This window comes from Lissotriton helveticus, chromosome 2_2 (assembly GCF_964261635.1).
Source record: "Lissotriton helveticus chromosome 2_2, aLisHel1.1, whole genome shotgun sequence".
NCBI classification, from domain to species: Eukaryota; Metazoa; Chordata; class Amphibia; order Caudata; family Salamandridae; genus Lissotriton; species Lissotriton helveticus.
The window spans coordinates 254,125,403-254,140,219 of NC_136060.1; the positions used below are offsets into that span (position 1 = coordinate 254,125,403).

The following is a 14,817-nucleotide window of genomic DNA, read 5'->3' on the forward strand; positions in this document are numbered from 1 at the left end:
ACATGAATCCGAACCTGTGTAATGTGACTGGTGCTCATTTAAAGAGCTACGATGCCGTTAGACCAAGTTTGCAAGATTTAATCATGCAAAAAAGTTACCCCCTCGCCTCCGAATCCGCAATAAAATATTCTACCTGTCTGTACCGCGCCCACCAGAAGCACGTCACAAAAGATAAATACGCACTAAATAACCAGTCCCACGATACAACTGGAAGTTTACCAGGACCAGTTTAGTAGAGTTCTAAAAACTAGTGGATATTGAAATCAGATGTAACCGCGTGAACGTATCCACTGAACCAGGAGGTGGTTCTTTAATGAGACTGGGTCTTGGCTACCATGATACCGTGACTCTCTACAGTTTGGGGTGCAGAGCACGACGTGGATTGAGGTTGTGAATATAGTTGTTAGGTTATTGGCCCAAGAGCCCCCTATTGTGGCAGCTCGCTGTCATAAGACCCCAGAAGTTCAGCAGAGCCCACATGCTTTCTATTGCTTTATTTAGTATTTCAAGCTGGATGACCTATAGACCCTACCACACACTATCCACTTGTGACGAACATCTGTGAATTGGGGTAACTTAATCCCCGTTGATTACATTTCCATCAGGGGTAGTAGGGAGTCTTTTTGCTTGGCTACTATAATAATTTCAAATGTTTAAATAGAAACAAATTGTTCCCGACAAAGTACAATGGGGAAGAAAAAGCACTGAACTAATTACAATGGATTCTGCGGATCTGAATACAAGCAATGTTTAAGGAAAGACAAAGTACATTTCTGAACGAAATGGATGCTTAATTGGACAATGATTAAACATGGCTTAGAGATGAATAATGAGCGTCCTTCTATGCGCCTGTGCTAGAGACATTAGAGAAATCATTTCTTTCCCAGGTCTGACATGCTAGGTGGGTTTCATTGTATGACGTCCCGAGGAGGCTGGAGGGTGGACGGGAGGGGGCATCTCACACTGCACACGTTCACACCTGATTTCACTCAATGCATATACCAACAAATAGATAGAAGACACCGTGCTGCATTTAGCAGTGGTTTCCAAGCTGAGAAGTTCCTCCATGTTATCGGTAGAAGCTACATTCTATCTTTTAACTTAATGCACATCATAATATGGACTTGTGTTTATGTTTCTGCCCCTCCGCCCTTCCCAGGGTGATTCTGAAGGTGCATTAGTAAACAAGCATTTGCAATGCAATAGGTCTTGCATTTGCCACAGTTTAAACTATTGGCATTGTAAATGACAAAGCCTTTTATTTATGTTTAAAAATCAACACATAAATAAAAGGCATTGTCATTTACTATGCCAATAGCACAAACTCTCAAAATGCAAGACCTATTGCATTGCAAATGCTTGTTCTTCTGTGCAGGTTTATACAAAACAGACCCAATGGGTAAAATGGCTTAACCTAGATCTTCAGACCCAGTTATCTAAGTATGCAACCCAAGTGGTCATGAGAGAATGGGGTGAACTTAACTCTGGCTCAGTGGTTGGAAGTGTCAGCCCGTAACTTCGGAGTATTACGTGCTCCTAATTGTAGCAAAATGCAACTGAATTTCCAGTGGATGGTATATTATACCGCTGCCTTGTTACATAAATGGAATGCCAATATATTGGAGCAGTGTCCCAGATGCACTGGTTCAGGCACCTGGATTCATATTATTTGGGAATGCAATAGTGTTCAAACTTTTTGGGAAGAGGTGTTGAGAGGGCTGTGCAGTTCTTTTAGGAAAGTGTATTTAGTGAATGTGAATGCTGTTTTGTGTCAACTGCTCAAAACATTTATGTGTTTGACCCGCTTCAGCTCGGCGTTGGTGGCAATGTTGCTCACAAGATCAATCATTATGGCAATGTGGAAATCTGTGGAACCACCAAAGTTGCAAATGTAGATAGATAAGGTTAATAAAGTATATTTAAGGGAGCAGCTCTATGCAAAGCTCGTGGGGAAAGGTAGCAGCTTTGCAAAAATATGGAAATATTTTGCCTTATTTATACAGGTTTGAAATAAGACGATAAGTGTCTTTAGTACGAACCAAACGTACTTTAAATATAGGTGACTATTTATGTACATGGAATTCAGCACTGCAATTTTGAAAGGGGAATTTTTTTGAAAGATGTTTTTATCACTCGGTACTTCTGAAATCGTATTTAGTATTATGATCTCTATGTTGGCACTTTAGAGAAATAATTTGTTACCACATCACTTTTAGAAGTTGTATTGAGTACGTAGCATCGTGATTTGTATTTTTGTATATTTCAGCACTTGCCACTTGATTGCTTCTGAAATTGTTTATTGTCTTTAGAATGGGCTAAACTTGCACTTTTGTACCTATATGTGGATATTTATATATTTAGCACTGAGCACTTTGAGTTCAGAAATGGCACTTTAGAGGAAGAGCTTATTATAATATGACACTTGTGAAATTGTAATTGCACACAGTATCTTGATGCACATTTTGGTCTTTTGGAGGAGGAAAGTTTAGTATTCAACATTTTCCGGCATTCTATATTAGTTTCGTTTTTGAAACAATATTATCGGAACTGATTTAGGTGCTGTTTTATGATCTATATTTTGCCCTATTTCAGACTTCGCACGTGCACTTTATAAATGGAATTGATGATGAATTGAATATTATTCGCAATAAGAATATTTTTGTGCACCTGTAAAAATAAGTAAATACTAAAAAAGAGGCCACCTAACTGCATAAGCATATTACAAAAACCACAAATAAATACTTATTTCAGTTTGAATTTCATCTGTTATCATCCATGCTTATGATGCACTAATTTGTAATTTGTTTTGAGTATGTTTTGTGGAATATTGCATCAGATGTGCCCGAATATCTTTTGCATTTGGAGAGAAGAAACGACTAACATAACATTCTCCCTTAGGTCTACTACAAATGGGCTACTAGCAATTGAGTTTGGAAACTCCTTGGACAGTGCAGATGAAAGTTCCAACGAAAGGTGATTTAATGTTAATTAATTCTTTTATTTTTGTGTTTAATGTAGTTCCAAATGTTTTGTCTTGCAGTTATTTTGCAGATGTTTGTCATGAATGCCTGTATACAATCATGTATAAATATAGAGGTCCTTTGGCCAGCACTGTGTTTCTTATAATTTACACATCATCCGTTTTGCTGTTTCCGAATTGATGCACACATCGTTTAAAAAAAATAAAAGCAATTGGAAATATATATATATATATATTTTTATTTTACTTTTACATTGAATTGGCGGGGCAGAGGGAGTGAACAAGATAGCAGAATGAGAAACGGAATGGTAATAATGTCACCATTTTGTGTTATGATCAATGTCCTCATCCACACATAGGAGCATTTTTATGAGCCCCTTGCACCGCCAGAGCTTCATTTTTTATGACACTCTGGCGGCGCAAACTGCAAAATTATATTCATGAGATCACGCAAAGCCACTTTGCCTGGCTTTGAATGGCTTCATAGATATGGAGTAAGACAAGGCAGCGCAAATCTCTGTGTTCCGTCACTCTGCGTTAGGGAGGCGTTCCATGCGCATTGGATTGGGTATTCCCACACAACAGCCATGGATTTTTACGCTTCCCCAGATTTACAAAACCATGTAAACCTGGGTATGTGCCAAAACCTTTTGCCTCCCCAGGGGAGGAGCAACAAAGAGAAATTACTTTATTTCTCCTCGTTAAGTACTCTTTCCATGTTTTCTGCATTGTGCAGCACAAGTGGAAAGAGGAAAAAGCCTCCCAGGATTGTTTTATGCAGGAGGGTGCCCCTTCCTGTGCAATACAATCCTGCATGCAACAGAGGCACCCTTGAACCATGGTGCAAGGGTGCCTGCCTTAGCACAAGACTGCCGAAACAGTGCCCGCGCAGGAGGAAAGGACAGGAACGCATATATAAATACTGTGCTTTCTTTCCCTTGCACTTTGATGCACTACTCCAAAGCCCCATAAATGAGACGAATATTGGGTTTTTTAAGTCATTTTCTTGCCCTAAGATCATCCATGTGACCCAATTCTAATATGCTGATTTGGATTTCATTTCACTATCACCAAAATGCAGTTTTCTTTAAAATCAGATCTCGAGCCCTCCTTTTGTAACCTTAGGATCCTGATTCACTAATATAAATTACGCAGCCTAATCTTTGTAAAAGATGAAAGGGAGAAGTCTAGAATAGGAAGCCCTGAACCCAGAATCATCATACTTGCAATTTTGATTCCACAGATGTTGCCAGTCAAAGATGCGGTCACCTGTCCTTTCCATTGGATTAGTGGCTACAGGCCACTAATCCAGTGAAGTGCTACCAACCAAAATGGGTATCCCTCTATGAGATGGAAAACCTTTACAGTGGCTGGTAGATTCTGCGGTACTTACGCTGGCTTTGGGGGCAAGTAGTGGAAACTACCACATCTGCGTACAAACTCTCACTAACTTAAGAATCCAATGGGATTCTGAGTACCGGTATCCTTGCCTGCATGCCGTTACTCAAACTTATCTGTACAAAGGTGGCCATGTACTTTAAAAATATTCTCCTTAGAATAACATTGACCAAAGGGCTCAATATTAAACTGTTTTTGAGGGCCTAGCGAGATGGTGCTTTGATAACATTTGAGGTTCTTTCCATTTTGGGATTGGTTCTGTTCCCCAGAAGGTGTTAGACACTGGATAGATGCGCAAATAAAATTGTGCATCTATCTTGAAGTGTACTGTAATTTAATTACTTGTAATAGACGTTTTCTTCATAAAGATAAAAACTGACCAGACAGTCCGTTTACAAACTGTTATCTGGAGTGTTAGAACTTCCTGAGTTTCTTAACCCAAAACAACTTCTTAAAATAAGCCTTGAATGCTCAGCCCTGAGAGAATCAAGTGCTAAAATTGAGTTTGAGAGCAGCAGTAGTAAACAACAGTAATCCTACCAATCAGTAATGTCTACTGCTTTGTGTAGGAACTCAAGAAAAGTCCTCACATTGGTGTCAGCTGTTGAATTGATAGGCTAGTATGAAGGATTGATACCAGTAATAATTCAAGGATTTTATATATAAAATATCTTTTCTAAGGTCTGGAGATAATGTGAGCCGCAGGCCATGAAGGTAGCTGAAATGAAGGTGCTTAACAAAGGCATGAGGTTACAGCTCAAAAATATTACACAAGGTCAGCTCTTTGCCCTAAGCATGAGCTCTTAGACAAGTCACCACTGAAGACTCAGGGCTGGTTCCAGTTAGTATTAGTACTGCTGTGCCTGGTTGAAGGGATAGTAGTTAATCACCCCACATCCTCCCCTCTCACCCTGCCATCCCCAAGTGCAGGGTGTTCTAGGACAGTGTCCCCTGATTCTTTACCCTCTTCTTTTCTTTTGTAATCCTTCTACCCTAGCATGCCACCCACTTCAGATGCTTTAACTCTGAAGAAGATTAAACTAATCTTCCTTCAATAAAAGGCCAATGATGATGAGATATATAGGCAGTTTTAGTAAGGGAAAATTAGGCTATCTCATAGTGAGTGGGGAAGGGAAAAGGAGATGGGAAGAATTGGTAAAGAGAAGGTGCATGGTTGAAGGGTGCTGAGAGCTATAAAAAGGGAGGTTAGAGCTAAAGTAGGAGAGGGTAGCCAGTGTTCTTAAAATCAATACATTAGGAAGCAGGATGTTTATCCACAGCCACGTCTATAGCATATATCAGGAGTTATTGAGCCCCTTCCTGGATTCTTAAATCCAAATGAGGTAAGGGACGATGGTGGCAGCATCTCCTGACCCCGCTTGGCGCCTGAAACATACTTAGAGCGGATGCTCTGCAGGGAAACTGTTTTAACCCTCTGAAAATTGCTTGATTTTAAAATTGACTACTAATTTTAAAAATACACTTTTAATTGAGCCTAGCACTTTAGCACTAGCGGCGGATAGCAGCTAAAGTTGAATAATAATTTTAACTGTACCTTTGCACTTTGTATTGCCATTTGCACATTGCACTTCGCCGGTGCCGCTAAGGGCTCACATAACATTTCCCAGCCGTCTGTGCTCAATATTCCAGCCTGCCCGCCCCGGTCCGACTCGGTAGCCAATACCGTAGTGCGGAGGGCGGGGCAGGCAAGAGCCAGCCGCCCACAGAAAGTCGAGCGGTTAGCGCTCTAGCTGCTCAATTCTGAGGGCTATTTAGCCCCTCGTCGGTACGAGCGCGCAGCAGGGCGCCCTGGACGGCGCCTAAGACAAGCCAAAGACCTGCCCGTCTGCGCCCGTCCGCGACAGGACGGGGCACAGGGGCCATGGGGGCTGCATCAACCGATTTACCAAGGCATCCTCCAAGAGGGCTTACATACACACCTCAGGTACTGCTGCAACTTAAATCTGCGCCGCTACTGGGCTGCAGAAGGGATGTTTTCCCTGAGGTAGAAGGGCCTTTTTCCTGCTTCCACTGCCACAATCAGTTTTATACTCAAACGAGAGACAATATCAATACTAAATATCATAAACTATATCAACTGCCTAGCAATGCTGCTATTGATTATAACCATACTCCTTCGGGGAGGAAAAACATCCTCTGTAATATTAGGTCACTCTCTAAACACACTGCTGAAGTTTGGGACCTAATTTCCTCAAAACAACCTGACCTGTGCTATCTCACAGAAACATGGTTAAAACCACATTCTACCCCTGCTATAACCCTAGGAATCCCAGATGACTACAAAATAGTCAGACTGGACCGCCCCATAAAAACAGGTGGTGGGATAGCTATTGTGCATAAACAAGATATTAACATCTCAATTCTAGATGAGCTGAGTACCCCAGAAATTGAATTACTAGTTTTCAAAATTATATTGTCCCCCAAAGAAAGTCAAAAAGGTGCCCTAGTATACCGTCCTCCCGGGCCCTGCACAAACTTTTCCAATATGTTGATTGAGTTACTTGCCCCTCATATAAATAATGAGAGCAACTTCATACTAGTAGGGGATTTTAATGTACACAGCGAAAGGCTGGATTGTAGTGAAGCGCAAACTCTATTAACAGATCTATCCTTATTAGGACTCACAAAATGTAACTCTGGGCCCACCCATCAGGCAGGACACACCCTAGACCTGATTTTATCTAATTTCTTGTCAGTTTCATGCCTACCTGCAATTCAGGCTAACTGGACTGATCATTTTATTATTGAATTCTACACTCCTTATTTTAACCCTACCCCCGCAGGCACGATCTCCCTACCTAGTGTACGCAGACAATGGCACAAAGTTACTGCTAACTCCTTCAAAGGAAAGTTCAAACCCCTCCCCATCCTCCCCACTGAAAATGTTGAAGACGCACTTGAAAAATTTGAAAGTGCAACTAGGGATGCGATAGACAAAATTGCCCCTATGAAGCTATTCAAACCCCGACCTGCAAAGAAACAGGAAATCTGGTTCTCGGACCATCTAAGGACGCTAAAACTAACCGCCAGGAAGTTAGAGAAGAAGTGGAGAACCTCTCATCTGGCAGAGGACAAGAATAAATATTGGGATTCACTATCCATCTACCATAAAGCCATCCGTGTAGCACGAAAAACCCATATTGCTTCACAAATCACAGCTGCAGGGAACTCACCCAGGGTCCTATATCAAATTCTTCAAACATTTGTTAAACCAACAGCATGTGAATCATCTGAGTTAGCATCACAACAGCTGTGTAATGAAATATCCAATTTTTTTACCGACAAAATAGACAAAATCAAGAGAAAATAATTAGCGCTAACAAGACTACCACTACAGATATAGCGCTTCCCCAAATAGATGCTGAACTGAAGCAGGATACTCATTCACTTGATATCTTCCCTCCTATTTCTTCCGGAAACATCCTCTCCTTGATATCGCAGATCAAAAGTGGTAGCCCAGATGATACTATCCCGGCTAGAATAATGCCCGCCCTAGCTGAACAGCTCTGCCCCATGATTGAGGAACTGGTAAATCTCTCTCTTGGCACAGGCAATGTCCCTAGAGAATGGAAACGAGCCATTGTTAGACCAATTAGGAAAAACACTGCGACCCCGTGGACCGAATTAGCAAATCTTAGGCCCATTTCCCTATTACCTTTTCTAGGGAAACTGACTGAGAAGCATGTCAACCACCATCTGTCCAGCTATATCGAACTTGCTGGGGGCCTGGACTACTCTCAGTCAGGTTTCAGACCTAAACATAGCACTGAGTCCACCCTTCTGTCAGTCACTGATGACTTGCACATGTACCAGGACAAGGGCTTCTCAGTGATCTTGGTTCTTTTAGACCTGTCAGCAGCGTTCGACACCGTGTCACATTCCATCCTGACTGAGCGGTTGTCGAACGCTGGTATCAAGAACAAAGCCCTTGCCTGGTTAAGGAGTTTCTTATCCGATCGCACCCAGAGTGTCACCATGGGTGCATATCGTTCAGCGGAGGTGGAGATATCAAAAGGGGTGCCACAGGGCTCCTGTCTAAGCCCGACCCTTTTTAACATTTATGTGGCACCCCTGGCTAGAGTGATGCGCAAGTATGGTTTCATCCCAGTATCTTATGCTGATGATACACAGCTCCTCTTCCCCTTCAAAACCCTCTCCGCTGAAGTAAGAAACTCCTTCTCATCAGGTATGAAGGCAGTGGCACACTGGATGTCCTCCAACTGCCTTCAGTGCAACGTCAGCAAGACTGAAGTCATGCTGTTTGGAGAAGCCAGGATGCTATGGGCCCCGGATTGGTGGCCACAGGACCTGGGAGCAGCCCCCGAACCCAAACAGATAGTGAAAAACCTAGGAGTCCGTTTGGATCAAGAACTATCACTAAAACAACACATTAACTACATCTCGGGTTCTTGTTTCCACACCATCAGCCTGTTGCGTAAGGTTTTCCCTCTGCTGCCGGATTCCTTTAGGAGAACGCTAGTTCAGGCACTTGTTCTAAGTCGGATCGACTACTGTAATGGCCTGCTGCTCTCTGCCAATGAAGGCGTGTTGGCTAAGCTCCAGGTCATTCAGAACACAGCGGCCCGCCTAGTTCTTAATGCTCCGCCAAGAACTCCATCTAAACCCCTCCTTGAGCAACTGCACTGGCTCTCAATCCGGCAAAGAACGAAATTTAAAATATGTTGCCTGATCCACAAATGTCTACATGGACAAGGGCCCGCATATCTTGAAAACAAATGTATTCCCTACATTCCAACCCGACCACTAAGGTCAAGCAATAATCTGCTCCTAGTGGTGCCCCGTGCCAGGAAAGCGAGGCTTGGGAATAAAGCGTTATCAATTGCAGGACCCACATTATGGAACAGACTCCCTCTGTCCCTGAGACAGTGTACTGAACATTTAAAATTCAGAAGACAATTGAAAACCGCTCTGTTTAAAAATGAGATCTAACTTCTGCTCAAATTACACCTCCTGTTTAACCGGCACCAAAAGCGCAGAGATACTCCATCTGGAGTCGATTCAAGCGCTATAAAACCAGCAAATGAGGTTGTGCCCTCCTGCGCTTTTTGGGCAGATATTTGGGCATGTCTCAAAACTGTAACATTGGCGTGAGCATCTGAGAACGTGGGTTATAATAAGCAAGAGACATTTATGCAAAGTCAACTTCCCATAAGTAGGTACAAAACATTTTTAGACTTCGGTGATATGGAGAGATTGCAGCATAGAGGTATGCCAGATCTTGGGATAATGAGATTTGGACTGCCGCCAGCCAAGTAAAGAAAAAATCTCAAGTATAATGGCAAGAAAGAAGAAGTTTGTTTTGAGGCCCTGCTGCAGGCAGCAGAACGCAACAGGAATCCCTGGGTGAAATTATTGAAGTCCAAGGGACTTGAATTATTTAACCATAATTTGTCTGTCTGAACAACTCTGGGAGGAGTGTTTACCAGTTCTCAAGCAATATATTGCTAACTTGACCACAAGGAGTGGGTAATAACTGTTGACGTGTGGATTGTCAAAAGTGTTGGGCAGAAGGGGCAGATGTCTCATAGCTCCATGGGAAACAAAAGTTGCAAGATGCCTAGCCAAAAGCCTGGGAGCACTGGCAATAACAATTCCCAGAGCCTCCAGGCAGACCAGAAGCCCAAGGACAAAATGTCCTCTTGACAGGGCCAGAAAGGGAATGGAAGTGAAACTTCTTTCTCCAATCCCAAGATCTGTCGTGCCTTAGGTGTGACGAGGAATGTCACTTTAAGATGAAATGTACAGTGAAGGACCTGGTGAGTTCTACCCTCATTGTTGCCACCACAGAAAGTTCTAAAGTAGATCAAGTAGATTTGCCAGTGGTTGACATGGATGTTTGGGAAGCATCCCCGTTTTTTTTGTTCTGTCCTGATTGCTCATGTTAAAAGTAAAACGTAAGAGAGTGAGTCCTATAGAACTTTGGTAGAAAGAGAGAGTGCATTTAGATCCCACAAAATTATTCTTTCTAAAGAAATCTTTCGTGGAACTGACTTCAACTAACCCATTACCCAGGTGTAGATGGCGATGAAGGGAGAAGTCCACGGTTGACATTGGGTCATAAAGTGCTTTTGGAGCAGTAACCTCATTAGACCCAGATTGGTGGCAGCTTATTCATCAGAGCACAGGCTACCGGACAACCTCCTGTCCCTAAAGTGGTACATCGTGAAGAGGCTGAACTCAGAAGGACAAGACAAGATGTCTGAGCCAGCCAGACTTCGAGACAGCACAGGATCAAGGTCCAACACCACCTCAAGGAAAAAAGCATACTGAGCACACGAGGGGGAACTCATCCACGCATGACAGTGGAGCACAAAGCTGGTGCATTCCTCTGGCAGTCTGCAGAATCTAGGCAAGCATGAATAACGTACTTGGCCATGTCCTGTCTAGAATTACCCAACTCACCTCCACCAGGCAGTCTGCAGTATCTAGGCATGCATGAGTGCTTCCCTTTAACGAGGCCTCGTTGATGCTTGTATGGGCATTAGGTCAAAGCACTTCTCTGCCACGCCAGTGAATAGGCAGGTGGCCAGGCATCACCTGTCACCTGATGGTGGCCAGGTATCACCTGTCACCTGATGGGGAGCACATGTTGGATTTTTTTTTCACTTTTAGAGCTACAGGAATCATCGGCTGATTAGGGCCTTCCAGTGGAGCAATTAAGTGTGCCCAGGCCAGGTGCCCTAATCTGAGGGTTGTAAGGAAACAAGCTCAGGGTTACTGGTAAAGTGGTCTCCAAATAGGCATTCCTTTACAGTTAGCCCTCAGACCCTGAGCCAAGCGTTAACAAGAACCCGTTGTTCTCCAAGTGCACAGGACTCCTCAGATGCAGTTTGCCCAAGAAGTACCCTGACAAGGTGAGGCTTACCCTTCTCTTCTACTAGCCCTGTGCTGGATAAGAATTTGAGAGATTCTGAAAGACTTACTGAATTTCACCACCACTGGTTCCTTTGAGAAATTAGGGACCTTTCTTGCTTCGCTGACACACGCTAAAACCTCTAGTATCAAGTATATATTTAAGGTGTGTGTTCATGCCATCAGGTAACGTCAGACTGTGCCCCTTAGGAGACTGGACCTGAGGCTGTGTCCCTAAACGGTATGTGGTGGGTAGGATCTAACTTGGTATGTTTAGCAGGGTCAGGTTCCCCAGGATTGTTTCGAACAGAGGGACTAACTGCCTCCACCCCCCCCCCCCCCCGAGGAAAAGAGAGATTCTCCTGCTATGCCTTCCGAATGCCTATAAGGTGGTGACACCAAAGGGAGTAGGGTTTAGATCCTTTGAGTGGCTGCTCTGGGCACCCTGACTGAGACCCTCCCCCTTAAATGAAGGAAGGCTGGGATCACAATTCTTGAGGCCCTGCACATCATGGACTGAACTATATACTAGTCATTCATAAAACGATGGGCCAGGTAATGACGATTCTAAAATATAATGTTCATGTCATCCAGTGGCAGAAAAAGGTTGCCTTATGAGTGATTTCTCAAATTATGAATTTAACCTAGAAGCTAAACTTTATCCAGGCCTTTTCAAAGCAACTGCTTATGCGCGCTGATAGGTTGCGTTACTGGGTCCTATGAGACCTTGTACTGTCCTATGAAGTAACGAATTGGAGCCGCTCAGAGGTGCCACCCCTGCATGCTGATATCAGTTCATTTCTTTTCACGCCCTTCAGTGGAAATTAAGAGCTCCACTCGCACCTTTGCTTTGGCTTTTACCATCTCAAAATACTTATTTTCTAGATAGTGTGCTGAGGAAATGTCTCTCACAAAGACTAGTCTTCTGACTGTGCTGTGACTGCCGACAGCAGATGTCAGTTACAGATTCACATGATTCTCCAGTATTGAATCTTTCATAGCTTCACATGCTTTTATCTTCTCCGTCGTCATGGTGGGAACCGCACATGAATCTATATCAATACTGGAGAATCACAGTGTACAGGTGAGCAACTTGTTTTTTAATAAATATTCCACCCAAGTTTTTGCTCCATCTGGTAGTAGAGGAAATTGTCCTTCTGATCAACCCATTGCACTATAACAGAAGTTACTAGAATTATACATTTCTGTTGCTGGGAACCAGACACCCAGGCGAGACCAGACTCCCTGTTACTCCACCCGCTTCTGGCTTGTCACCAGGGAAACGCAGGTTCAGTAAGATTGAAATTAAGAACTTCCTATGCCTATCTGACATGACCGTTTCAAACACAGTAAAATCTAAAAAAAGGCAAGAAATACATGAAAAATGTAATGTTGAAAGAAAGCCAAGAAACTAATAGGGGATAGGGCATGGGAAAGAGTTTTTGGTGCCCAAGGAAAATGACATTTTGCTGCTGCCAGGTTTGAAATCTGGCTCGAGTTGATGTTTTGGTGGCAAGCTGATGCCTCTTCAGCCCTTTGCATCATTGCTGGTAGCACATTAGCCAGCCTCCTAGAATTGCCATGTATTAGAATTGTTTCTGATTATAGTTGCTATTTATTCACTGAGACAGAATGTCTCTTGATGTGTTCTTCATAACTACCTCTGTGTTGTCTAAAGATGCTCACTGTGGGCCCGATTCACAGAACTAACTTAAGAAAAAATTCTAAACTTACTTCCATTTTGGTATTCACAGAAGGCACTTACTCATTTTGTTATTCACAGAAGTTAGGACTCCTAACTTTATTTCTCCTAAACTAAGAAAAATCCTAACTTTAAGACTTTCAGTATTCACAGAAGGCATTTAGGAGTACTAAAGTTAGGACTCCTAACTTCTGTAAATACCAAAATGAGTAAGTGCCTTCTGTGAATACCAAAATGGTAGTAAGTTTAGGATTTTGTCTTAAGTTAGTTCTGTGAATCGGGCCCAATGAGTCTATAAAATAGGTTTTTCAGGTAGATAACATATTTCGATAAAGAAAACTAAAAAAGTCTACATGTTTGCAAACAAAAATTGTATATTTGTGGAAGAGAATTCTAACAGCATATTCTCTACCTTATACATTCCCCAGGCGTCAGACTGTATCTTGAAAATCTTGACCATTACCTCTGTTTGCAGGCAAATGGTGCCAACGGCACCACGTTAACGCTAGATGTGATGTGTGAAGCCTACATATGTGCCACCCCACCACACTGACATCAGTTCCTTTCTTTCCTCACCAACTGTCACTGATATGGAGAGCTGCCTTGGTCATTGACGAGCTTTCTCTCAACTTTTGTCAAGCTTTCTTTTTACTGTTGCCAGTGAGTAGGGAATTGTGACCCCTCAGAAACCTATGGTTTTCAAATCTTGCGGGGGTGGCCACAGACAGATGTTTGTTATTGGTTCCCCACTTCGGTCACAACTCCAAAGCCTGCTCAGACATGTCTTTTGATGCACCAGAAGGCGATTCGTGAGGGAGTGATGAAGCTGCTCATGACATGACAAAAAAATCCATGTTGTTCCCGCTCCCAACGATCGTCTTGGTCCTGTTGTTATTCACAGGCTATCTCACAGAGTAATTCCCTGAGAGGTCTTCATCGAAATCCAAATCTTCGTTGGGTAAGCCCAAGAAGAAAGAATACGTCGAAATGCCATTCGACTTCTCACACCCTCCCAAATCCAGAAAAGAAGCGCCAGACCACCCCCGAGCCTCAAGGCCCGCTCCACACCACTTCTGTGGAGCCGGCATCGAATCCATCTCTTGGTTTTCCAAGCGCCAGAGCGACTCCTGCCCAACTTTAGGAGTATTATATAGCAATGTCCCTGATCTTCGGGCAACCAACTCCCTCTGGAGCTCCTTCGTGCCACATGGAGTCGGGAGCATTCCAATCCGGTTACTGTTGGATGGTCCTCTGATCTGGACCCGCCCCGGCCCAGACTTCCCCCACTCTGGCTCCATGACCTTTGCTGACATATGATCCTCCTGCGCTGCCGACGCTGTGTGACGATGCAGTCATTCTTTCCAACTCCAAAATGGTGCCACATAGAGGCTGTCTGATGTTGAGATTGGTGCACCCTGGGCAACCTTTCTGCCCTGATTAGGCTGAATTTAAGTAGGAGTGGAGTACAGGGTCTTTGACTCCGCCAACATTATTGCCCAAGGTTTCCCTGAAGGGAACTGGTATGAGGAATTGGGTGATGCCAATGGGCTAGACACCTCTCCTGACTGGGTTAGTCACTCCTTCTGGTCCGGCCACTGAGGAGAGCGCATCTTTTGCAATGGTGATCAGAGGAGAAGCTGTCACCCTTGACCTCCAGCTACCAGTGGATAAAGTGAAAACTAATTTATTGACAGAGGTCCTCCAAGTGGGACAGACAAGCTCCAAACCCATGCTTCAGTTTAATGAGGCCTTTACGGACGTCCTCCTGGGGGCCTGGTCCAAGCCCTGTTTAGGGGGCCCAGTAAACGGCGAAGTGGCCAGCTACCATTGTCCGGCTCCAGGG

The 14,817-nt window shown here is 43.6% G+C and overlaps 1 protein-coding gene across 1 annotated transcript in view; it reads left to right on the forward strand.

Annotated features, from left to right (window-relative positions):
* The window catches only part of ANAPC4 (anaphase promoting complex subunit 4), a 355,563-nt gene that overhangs the window by 258,975 nt on the left and 81,771 nt on the right, over positions 1 to 14,817 (forward strand). Inside the window, exon 25 of the mRNA XM_078678375.1 lies at positions 2,899 to 2,973. Coding sequence (XP_078534501.1) covers positions 2,899 to 2,973 — 75 coding nt within the window. The remainder of the gene's footprint in view (positions 1 to 2,898; positions 2,974 to 14,817) is intronic.